Source organism: Lactuca saligna, chromosome 4, assembly GCF_052625555.1.
Source record: "Lactuca saligna cultivar CGN05327 chromosome 4, ASM5262555v1, whole genome shotgun sequence".
Lineage (NCBI taxonomy): Eukaryota > Viridiplantae > Streptophyta > Magnoliopsida > Asterales > Asteraceae > Lactuca > Lactuca saligna.
Genome location: NC_136420.1, coordinates 92,589,296 through 92,601,641, shown reverse-complemented (window position 1 = coordinate 92,601,641; position 12,346 = coordinate 92,589,296). Strand labels below are relative to the sequence as shown.

At 35.5% G+C, this 12,346-nt stretch overlaps 1 protein-coding gene across 1 annotated transcript; it reads left to right on the top strand.

Moving 5' to 3' along the window:
* The first annotated feature begins 8,403 nt into the window (after window positions 1-8,403).
* On the top strand, window positions 8,404-10,969 carry LOC145039910 (uncharacterized). Its single transcript, XM_078987907.1, has 4 exons — window positions 8,404-9,427; window positions 9,551-10,300; window positions 10,393-10,511; window positions 10,598-10,969. The coding sequence occupies exons 1-4, from the start codon at window positions 8,404-8,406 to the stop codon at window positions 10,967-10,969; spliced, it is 2,265 nt and encodes a 754-aa protein (XP_078844033.1).
* Window positions 10,970-12,346: the final 1,377 nt, after the last annotated feature.

Genomic DNA, 12,346 nt, shown 5'->3' with positions numbered 1-12,346 from the left:
TTTTATAAAATCGAGTTACCAATGCATTTCAGTGCATAACCAACTCATAGGTAACAAATCATATGTCTAGGTTTGAAGACTTATATGATATTACCTTCTCACGATCACTCGAGATAAATTCCATGAAGTGACACCAGTGAGCGTGGGTTGAATCCAATACTCAGAACTTATGAGCACTCGTGAGTGTTGTATCCCCCTTTGTCCAACATCTTGGATCTCTACAAACCAACCCATGACAATCTTGATTCATATGTACTTCCAACATATGATTGACTGTGGAGAATTTGAATAATATGATATATATACCATAACATAATTATTCTGGAAGTCAAAACATGCAAAATGAAATACTAGTAAATGATTGACCAGAGATAGCAACACTTTACTCATAAATAACAACTTTTATTTATCATTAAATGTCAATTACATTTTACATATTTCAAAATTATCTAACTTCTAAAAACTAATATCATCTCTTAGCCCTATGCTCCTAGAATGTTGAAGATGTTTAATCCTGCTCAATCCTTTCGTGAGGATCTCTGCCGGGTTCTCATCTGATGTTACCCTCTTTACCATGAGGATTCCTTCTTCTATTCGATGTATGATGAAATGATATTTTCTGTCGATGTGCCTGGATCTTCCATGATCCCTTGGTTCCTTTGTTAAGGCAACTTCACTTTCAATATCACGGAAAATTTCCATGGGCTCCTTAATAGCTGGTACAACTCTAAGGTCTCCGATGAATTTCCTTAGCCATATAGCCTCCTTTGTTGCTTCACTTGCTGCTATATACTCTGATTCACAAGTGCAATCAGCCACTGTATCTTGCTTGGAACTTTTCCAAGTAATTGCCCCTCCATTTAGGATAAATACCCAGCCCGACTAAGAGCGGAAATTATCCGTACCAGTATGAAAGCTAGCATCACTATACCCTGCTACTTTCAAATCATCACTCCCACCAAGGGTAAGGACCCAGTCCTTAGTCCTTCGCAGGTACTTGAGAATATTCTATACTACAGTCCAATGAGCCTTTCCAAGATTACTCTGATATCTGCTAACCATGCTTAAAGCAAAAGCAACATCAGAATGAGTACAAGTCATAGCATACATGATCGAGCCTACAGCGGAAGCATATGGGACTTGTTTCATCTCAACTATCTATTCATCTGTACTCGGGCTCTGATTTTTACTCAGTCTGGCATTACACTAAATAGGTAAATCTCCTTTCTTGGGATTTTCCATACCGAACCTCTTCAGCACTTTGTCCAAGTAGGTATTCTGACTAAGTCCAATTAGTCTTTTACTCATGTTTCTAAAAATCTTAATCCCGAGGATATAGGCAGCTTCTCCTAGGTCTTTCATAGCGAAACACTTCCTAAGACAGGATTTCAGTTCCTGCAAGGTTGGGATGTCATTTCCTATGAGAAGTATGTCATCCACATATAGTACCAAAAAGCTAACTATACTCCCACTATCCTTGACATATATACAAGATTCATCTTCAAATCTCGAAAAGCCAAACTCTTTGACTTTCTCATCGAAGCAAAGATTCCATCTGCGAGGTGCTTGTTTCAATCCATATATGGATTTTTCAAGCTTACACACCCTATTAGGGTATTCTATACTTACAAAACCCTCTGGCGGAACCATGTAAGCATCCTCAGCCAACTTTTCATTAAGGAAAGCGGTTTTGACATGCATTTTCCATATTTCAAAGTCATGAAATGCAGCAATGGCTAATAGAACCCTCATAGACTTAATCTTGGCCACTGGTGCAAAGGTCTCATCATAATCAACTCCTGGACTTTGTAGATAACCCTTTGCAACCAATTGTTCCTTATAAGTGTGTACATTACCATCCATGTCGGTCTTCTTCTTGAAGATCCATTTGCACCCTACCATCTTACGACCTGGTACATTGTCAACCATGTTCCAAACTTGATTGTCATACATGGATTGTATCTCGCTATCCATAGCCTATTTCCATTTAGCAGAATCAGGGCCTACCATGGCTTCCGTGTAGCTATTAGGCTCTTCCATATTTACCAATTATTATCATTAATAAGGGTATCACATTCTGCAGTAATATGGAAACCTAAATAATGCTCAGGTGCATTCCTAACTCTGGTGGAACGCCTCAGAGGTACAGACTTCTCAGTCGACTCAACAAGAGTTTCCTTATCAGGTTGAGGGCTAGGGTTTGAGGTTCCTTCACCGCTTGACTCTTGAATTTCTTCAAGGTCAGCTTTCCTCCCACTATCTCCTTAGCTTATGTGTTTTCTCTCTTGAAAGACTCCTCTTCTTGCTACAAAGATTACATCGTCACTGGGTTTATAGAAGAGATAACCAAAAGATTTATGTGGGTAGCCGATGAAAATACACCTCTCACTTCGAGGTTCGAGCTTTTCATGAGTCTCGCGTCTCACGAAAGCCTCACAACCCCAAACCTTGATGTGGTCAAGATTTGGAACTTTTCTAGTCCACATCTCGTGAGGTGTTTTGGCAACCTTCTTTGTAGGGACTAGGTTAAGTATATGGGCGACAGTCTCTAAGGCATACCCCAAAAATGAAATTGGTAGCGAAACTCGACTCATCATGGAACGAACCATGTCCAATAAGGTTCGATTGAGCCTCTCAGCTACACCATTCAACTGTGGTGTTCTGGTAGGTGTCAGTTGTGAGACTATCCCACATTCCTTTCAAGGAACTCGGTACTAAGATACTTACCACCTCGATCAAATAGAAGCATCTTAATGTTCCTGCCCAACTAATTCTCCACTTCTTACTTAAACTCTTTGAATTTATCAAAGGTTTCCGACTTATGTTTGATTAAGTAGACATAACCATATCTACTAAAATCATCAATAAAAGTCACATAGAAACGATTAGCATCTCTAGTGGCAGTTCTGAAGGGTCCATACACATCTGTGCGTATGAGATCCAACAAACCTTCACCTCTAGCACAAGTGCCAGTAAAAGGTGACTTTGTCATTTTTCCAAGTAGACAAGATTCACAACTATCATACGAATTTAGGTTGAATGGTTCCAAGACTCCATCCTTTTGGATTTGGCCTATGCATTTCTTGCTTACATGTCCAAGATGACAACGCCATAAAAATGCATTATCTAAGCTAGTGTAAGAATCGATACATAATACATTATTTCCTAAGTTATCTACAATAGATACAGTTTCATACACACCATCACAAGGTAATGCTTTAAAATAAAGAACACTATTATAGAAAGCATCAATACCACCACTTTTATTATCAAAATAAAAGGTGAACCCTTGTTTATACAATGCATGAAAGGAAATAGCATTTCTTGCCATTTCTGGCGAATAACAACATTTATTCAAGTATAATGTAAACCCACTATCTAGTAACAAGGAGTAAACTTCAATCTTGGTGACAGGTGAAAGTTTCCTATTCGCCATGATTAGGTTTATCTTTCCATGCTCTAAATCCTCACTTCTTCTTAGTCCTTGCAGATCAGAACATATGTGAATTCCATAACCTGTATCCAGGACCCAAGACTTAGAATGAGGTGAGTTATTAGACAATATAGTGTATATACCTGCATGGTTGGGTTTTACTTTCCCATCCTTAAGATCTTGCTGGTATTTAGGGCAATTTGGCTTCCAGTGTGACTTTTCATGGCAATAGAAGCATTCAACCTCATTAGGGTTAGTAGAAGGAGTGACAAAACCTTTCTTGGTTTTGCTTGAAGAGGAGCCTTCAAAGGTCTTACCCTTGGTACCCTTAGAAGGGTTCTTTCTCTTCTTACCTTTGCTATGCCCAATTGCCAAGACATTGGCCGTAGTAGGAGTAGGAGGAGTAGTAACACCCGCCTTACCCTTAAGACTACTTTCTGCAGTCTTTAAGAGTCCTTGAAGTTTACTAAGTGTAACTTCTTCCTTATTCATGTGGTATGTCATTCTAAATTCATCATAACATGAAGCTAAGGAGTGCAAAATGATATCTATTGCTAACTCCTTAGGAAAGTCAACATTCAGTTTCTTCAAGTGATCCACAAATCTTTGCATTTTCTGCATCTGGGTCGTGAGGGACTCATTGTCCTTCATTTGGGTGGTTATCATGGAGAAGATTATTTCATACATCTCTTGACGAGCACTTTGATGGTATCGGTCCATCAAGTCCATGTGCATATCAAAAGAGTAATAGTCCTCGTAGAATTTTTGGAGATTAGCTGTCATTGTAGCAGTCATGATACATGCTACTTTGGTAGCATCCCTTTCATATGCTTCAAAATGCAGCAATCTCCTCTGGGGTAGTAGTTGACTCATCAATCTCCTTCAGCTCCATATCAAGGACATATTCTTTGTCCTCATAGCGAGTGACCATCCTGATGTTTCTGATCCAATCCATAAAATTGGATTCATCAAAGATGACTCTCCCACAAAGATTCATGAGAGAGAAGGAGCCAGTAGGGTTTGAGCCAGAAGCATTGGTTTTGGAAGACATATGAAATGAATGAATAAGTTTAGATTAGATTTCAGGATAGTCCTTAATAAAGCAACCAAATGCTATATTAAGGCTAGGACCCAACATAATATTTTATAACTTAGAAGAGGGATGTCGTAATCCAAGCTATAAAATATTTGAAGGTAGGTGAATGACGATTCACCAATTTCCACTATAAAACGGAATAAGTCTTATTAGGTTTTAATTGGTTTAGAAATTCCTAGGTTCTTTGAGATTCATTGAACTTTTCAATGGCATGTTTCAATCTCTAGTGTGCCCTTCAAGTTTTGTGACTGAGATGCCGAGGATCACAAAACAAGGTGTGAAGTAACCATGCAAATTACTTGGTGCACTTAATGTATTACCCCTCAATCGAAGTGCCGGTTAACCACACACACTCCAACGATACTATGATAAACATTAAGTCACCCTTTGCCTACCTTGATAACTACAAGTTAGTGTGCCGGTTAACCGCACACGCTCCACTAACGACTTAATCAAAGTGCAAAGTGTAATTTCATAGATTAGCACCTTATTCACATTTTCCTAAAGTAACTAAGATTGGGAATTAATAAAATTTTAGTTACTTTAGTATATTCATAATACTTATTATGAGAACTATAGTAATTGTTCTACCTTTTTGGCTAACGACCCTCCACCGATCAAGGAAGCGGTGGGTGAGAATGGACACCCATTAAGTTGCCATTTTATAGGCAACAACCTTATACCCCCCTTATAGACCGTCTTTGTGAATGAGGCCTACTAATGGTAAAACGACTTTTATCTTATACATATATAATTATTATTCACTTATAATATTATAAAGTATAAGGGTTGAATTTTAATATTTAAAATTCGAAGGGTTGGAACTAAAGTTTTAGTTATGACTTTACTTGTTCCAAAACTTGAGGGAAAGTTTTGTAAACTTTCAAAACTTTTCATTTCTCATAACTTATGATTTTATTAGAGTATTAAAATGAAGATTCTTCATTTTCATAACTCTTGTGTTCTTTTAATGGTTTTAATTCAAGTGTGACTCTTGGTTTTCCATAACTTGAGGACAAGTTATGGACTCCATTAAAACACACAATGATCAAGAATTAACTAACATGGAGGTTACAAATAATTCCTATGATCATCTAAATTCATAAGTTCAGGAACATGATTATCAAGAATTTCAAGAATCATAACAAACTTATATAAAACTTGTAATTTTTGATAATATCCATTGTAAATGGATTAGCATAAACATTACACCAACTAAAACAAGTTTTAAAACACCAAAACAGTTTAGGGTAATGTTTCTAGTCCATTTCTAGCAGCACAACTCGAAAGTCTGGACACTGCAGCATCTACTCGTTGAGTGCATAAACAGAGTCGACGAATAGCATGCATTTGTTCATGGACTCATTGAGTCCCCCCATGCACTCGGCGAGTTCATACGTGCAGTGAACAAAAAACTTCGTTTTTCAGCTTTTTTGCATCAAGTATCAAACAAACAAGCCTAGGCTCTGATACCACTGTTGCGTTTTGAGTATTCTAACACTCCTATGGTGTACATGCAACTATAAAAACCTTGGATCTATGTTTGACTAAGATACATGCAAAATGATTTTCCAAGGTTCATAAACCTATCTAGCATACATAGGGATCTTTTATTCTAATAGTTAGTAAGAATTACATACCTCTTTGTAGCTTGGATTTCCTTGAAGCCTTGTGAGCCTAGCACCTCAAGTGTGATGCATCAAAGGCTTCATACAACACCAAGTACACTTGGAATAAACTCTAAGAGAATAAGAACACTTGTATTTTCGGCTAGCCCTATTTGATTCACTCTAATGGCCGAAAATGGTGAATAATAGCTTCTTTATATAGTATGTTACAATTAGGGTTACACCATGTAAACCCTAATTGTCATTACCTTTCAATTCCTTGACCCATGGGTTATGTAACCCCCATGGGGCATCCATGGAGCATCTTATGGGTTTAACCCAACTTGATAATCCATGGAGCCTTGACCCACTATATAAGTTATGGATGATTGACACAATCAACCCATATATTTAATAAGTCTTCTTTTGATCACATAATTAATTCTAAATTAACTATTGATCAATACTAACTAAATATTATTATTCTTATTATTAATATATTAGAACTTATAATATATTAATAAACCATAAGTGTCTTATTTCTCTCATTTAGTCTATCCAAGTGCATGATGCCATGCAACCCAAATGGACCATGCCAGGTCGGGCCAAGTACATATCAAATATAGTTATGGACTTAGACACTATATCCAACAACTAACTGGACTAGGTTATATTAGTTTATTAATTATTAGTGTGACACATAAGGTGCTCTCTAGTTTGTTTTCAATAGGTTAAGGTTTGTTAACGATCTCTCTAGTGCCTATCTCTTATTCTGATCCTTTCTACGAATAAGGGTCTTTTAGTTTTCACATAAGTTTTTTATAGTGCCTAAAATACTCCTATAGTATTTTAAACTTTAAGTTTGGTTCTAGTATTCCTTTGTATATAGGGTTCGTAAGTTTTAGACTTGTTGCAACACCACTATCACCCCCAAACACATGTGGGTCGTATCTAATATAAATATAGTTGATCATGCAATATTTATCTCAGATATGATCACATAACTACCTAGGTTTGACTGTACTATCTAACATCTAAATACTTCTATTCTGTTCTTCTTGTGATACTTGTTCTAGTGTGTGTGTGTGTGTGTATATATATATATATATATATATATATATATATATCAGTGTTGTAAAAATCGGCCTAGGTGGCCGATTAATCGGCGCCTAGGCGCTAGGCTGACTGCAACCGACCACGTTTTATGTGTAATCGCTCAAGGTAATCGGGGCTGGTCAAAGCCGGTCAAACTCGGAGCTAATCGGATATAATCGGAGATAATCGGATCTAGGAGTTTAATAGTTCAACATCGGTCAACGGATTTAAAAAAAAAAAAGATTAGGGGCACAATCGTAAAAACTGATAACTTTTTCTAGGGCTCGTTCCCACTTCGCTCCTTCCCGTCGCTGTGGTTTCTCTCTTGACTAAAAGCTGAAAACTTTTTTGTGGTTTCTCTCTTGACTAAAAGATGAAATCGAAGAAGATAATAGTGTCGTCGCCTTCGCCTGTTACAACCCCAATGTGTGAAATCCGCCATCTTTGTTGTTAGAGCCGCTGTTAGGGCTGCATTGTATTCGGTGTTCGGCAACAATCTTCATAATCGACACAGGTTAGTTTATCAAACTCGATTTTTGCTATCAAATCTCAATTTTATCTATTGTCCTAGGTTTAAGGTGTTAATCAATTGATTTCTGATGAACTAATGATGAAATATATGCTCATTTTTCTGTTAAACATGGAAGACGAAAGTTGGGTAACATTCGTACTTTGGCCCGATTCTGGTATCAACTTGTTTGGTTTATCAACTTGTTTCCAGTATTTTGGCCTGATTCTTTGATTTTTACTACCTGTTAAATACGAAATTCGTACCTGTTATTCTGTTAATGTGATTGAGTTTACTTAGTTCCAGTATCATTGCTTCATATAGAGCTGAGATTGACTGATTGAGTTTATAGAACAGGTTGTTTTTGCTAAAAATTAATTAGAAGCTAGTTTGGAAATATGATTGAGTTTATACAGTTTACAAAACTTGTTTATAGAGCCTCTGATATGAATAACACCAATATGGTGTTATTGTTAATGTGATTTTTTTAGTGATATGTGAGTGAGTATTCAACTATTTTTAATGTGTTAATGTGATGATAATCATGATATACTCAATAATAAATATTAGATGAAGTGATGATAAAGGGATATGATACAAAGTTTGTTGATTTAGTGAGAATTTTTAATGTGTTAATGTATTTTTTTATAACAGTTGACAATCAATGGCATCTAATGCATCTACTACATCTGTTGGATCAACCGCCACTGGTGCACATAAACGTAATTCAGATGATGTTGGTTGGGAATATGGTGTCATCCCAGGTAAAAGCAACATGGATAGATTGAAATGTACCTTGTGCGGAAAAGTGTTTGGTGGGGGGATTTATAGGATGAAACAACATATTGCTCATGTAACGGGGAATGTATCTTCATGTCCAAAGTCTACAAAAGATGATCAATTGAAATGTCTGAATTATCTTAAGGAAGGGAAGTTGAAAAAGAAAGCTAAAAAAGTTCATATTGAAGATTTAAGGGTAGAGGCGAGACAAGAATTGCATGATAGCGTGGATGAAGTAGAAAATTCTTTGGGGTCGAAGGCTCCAAATGTTATAGGCCCCATGGATAACTTCGCAAACATAATAAACCCCGAAGAAGTTGTGAAGGTGGGAAAGAGCAAAAATATTGATCTTAACAATATTGTCCGGAAAGAAAGAATATTAGCGGTCCATAAATTTATTAGTAGGTGGGCATACGAGAGTGCGATTCCTTTTCATGCCTTTGAAAGGGATAGCTTCAAAATGATGGTGGAGGTTATTGGCCAGTTTGGAACCGGGCTTCCATGTCCTACTAGATATCCTTTGAGTGACCCACTTCTAAAGCTTGAAGTTGAAAGAACAAAAAATTTGTTGAAAAAAAACGAAAAAGAATGGAAAGAGGATGGATGCTCGATTATGACGGATGCTTGGTCCGATCGAAAGAGGAGAAGCATTATGAATTTATGTGTTAATTCGAAGATAGGTACCGTTTTTTTGTCTTCAAAAGAATGTTCCGGTGAAGCACATACAAGCCAACACATATATGAGTATGTGAAATCTTGTATTCAACAAGTTGGTCCTGAGAATGTTGTTCAAGTTGTGACCGATAATGCCACAAATAACATGGGGGTAGCGAAGTTGCTAAAAGAGAAAAGACCATCTATTTTTTGGACATCATGTGCAACACATACCATTAACCTCATGCTTGAAGGTATTTACATTATTTTATTTATTTATTGTATTTATTATTTTATTTTTTTTTAGTAGTTTATGTAGTTTAAAAATGTTTAATTATATATTATAATTTGTTATTTAATCGTGTTTGTTTTTCAAGGTATCGGAGCACTCCCAAGGTTTAAGAAAATCCTAGATCAAGCAAAGAAACTAACCATATTCATTTACGCTCACCACAAAACCTTGGCGATGATGAGAAGTTACACCAACAAAAGGGAAATTATCCGACCGGGAGTCACAAGATTTGCTTCGGCCTTTCTAACATTACAAAGTTTGTCCGAAAAAAAGGAGCAACTAAGACATATGTTCTCTAGCAACGAATGGGAGGAATGTAAATTTTCCGGTAAGCCTAAAGGGATTGCCTCATATAAAACGGTGACAAGTGTCCAATTTTGGTCCGGTGTGACACAATGTTTAAAAGTGTTCTCTCCTTTGGTGAAAGTCCTTCGAATGGTTGATGCGGATTGGAACCCGTCAATGGGTTTTGTTTATGGGGAGATTAAAGTTGCAAAAGAAGAAATTATCAAATCTTTGGGTGGTAACGAGAAACACTACAAGCCTATTATAGATATCATAAACACAAAGATGAAAGGTCGACTAGATTCAACTTTACATTTGACATCTTATCTTTTGAATCCGTATTACCATTATAATGATGCACAACTCCAATTTGATCCCGATGTAATGGATACGGTTCTTGATTTTTTTAATACATTATTTCTTGGAGATTTAGAGATACAAAGGCAAGTCGTAACTATTGACTTGCCAAAGTACAAGAAGAAGGTTGATAGATTTGGCTCCGATCTTGCAATTAAACATTGTAAGGTGAATGATGCCGACTTTGATCCGGGTAATTCGTTTTCCTTTTAGTTATCTACTTATCTATTTTATAAAATTTTGATATTTATCGATTAATAATGTGTTTTTGTTTCAAAATCATAGCTAGTTGGTGGGGACTATTTGGTGGCACAACTCCTCATTTGACAAAGATTGCAATGAGGATTCTTTCTTTAACTAGTAGTTCATCAGGTTGTGAAAGGAATTGGAGCACGTTTGAAGGGGTTAGTAATATAAAGCATTAAATTTATATTTTATAAAATTTAAATATTAAGCATGTTTAAACTCTTTGTTGTGTTTAAATTTGTAGGTACACACAAAGAAACAAAATAGATTGGAGACAAGCAAATTGAACAATCTTGTTTATGTTCAATTCAATGCTAATTTAATGGAGAAAAACAAAAAGAGAAAAGGTAGAAACATAGAAGTGCTATTATCAAATCATTCTCTCTCCGCTCAAGAATGGATTGTTGATTGCGATGATTGTGATGTAGATGAAGTAGACCCCAAAACGGTTGATGAAACTCTTGAAACCGATGTTAGTCAAGCACCCCGAGAAAGTCCAAAAACGAGGGAACTTTTTGATGAAGATTTGGAGTCCGAGAGTGAGGATCAAGTGTTAGAAGAAGACGAATATGAGTCGGATGGGGTTCAAATAATGGAAGTATGTGGTGAAGATTAGAAGAAAATTGTTGTGCTTGTTAAAACTTATTTTAAACTTTTATGGACTTGTTGGATATGATTTGGTGTGCTTGTTAAACTTATTATTAAACTTTTATGTTTATTTTGGATGATAAATGGTTGTGTTTGTTAAACTTATTAAGTTATTATTAAACTTTTATGCTTATTTACTTATATTCTTAGTATTAAAATTAGATTTATAATTTTTTGAATTATTTTTTTAATAATTAATGCTCCCCGATTAATCCCCGTCTAACCGATTAATCCTTAGACCCTAGTCCACCGCCTAGCTAACGTGTAGCGTTTTCTGCAACCTTGATATATATATATATATATATATATATATATATATATATATATATATATATATATATATATGTATGTATGTATGTATGTATGTATACTTTTATAAAAATATTGTTATATTTTAAAAGTATACTTTTAGTCATATCACTTCGGCCCAATTGTTTTAATAGTTGTATATCTTTTATGAGTTGACATACCGAGTCCACTATAAACAATGCTCTGATACCAATCTGTCACACCCCCAAACCAGAATTGCAGAAAGGTTCGGGGGTGGAGGACGTCATGTACAGTATCACAACAATTGTATAATAGTAATCTAAGCAACAAAAACCACTATATTTATAATGTATACTTTACATTATGTTCAAAACATTGCCCGGTTTACATTAAAACTATAGCAAAAGATTAACATAATAGTACTATGCTCCATCTTTGTAATGCCTGAGAAGGTACATGTCTACTAACTTTCCTGAGAATATAAGTGGTTTGAAAAAGTATCAACATTAAAGTTGGTGAGTTCATAAGCATTTTTGTTCTAGAAAAGTATATTCTTTTATTCTTTGGAAAAGTTCGTGTGTTCATACAGAAAATCCTATATTTTCTTAGTAAGAATGTGACCATACTAGTTCCTTTTATGATTACTTAGTTTATACTAGTTATATATAAACTAGTATCGAATGGACAGTTGAATGTGTGGATCTTCCCTAAGCCCACAACCAAACAAGGAACATGAATTAAGGCAGAAATCACACATTCCACTGCTTATCAGATACTATTTATATATAAATCTGATGTATAGCCTAAGGAACTATAGAATTAACAATTAAGGGTCCTTTATGCTATACTGATTTGAAAATAAGTGTTGAACCTTTTGTAAATGTGTTTGCTTGTAAAATAATGATGTTTATCCTAGAAAATCCTATATTATCCATAAAACCAATTCGTAGTATTAATCATTCCAAGAACGAAAAGCACAAGTATAATTACCATACTTAGTTTAATGATATCTAGTTTCATTTATAAGTAAAACTATCTGATGATGTGGTTTCCCTATAAACTAATGCAATGATTA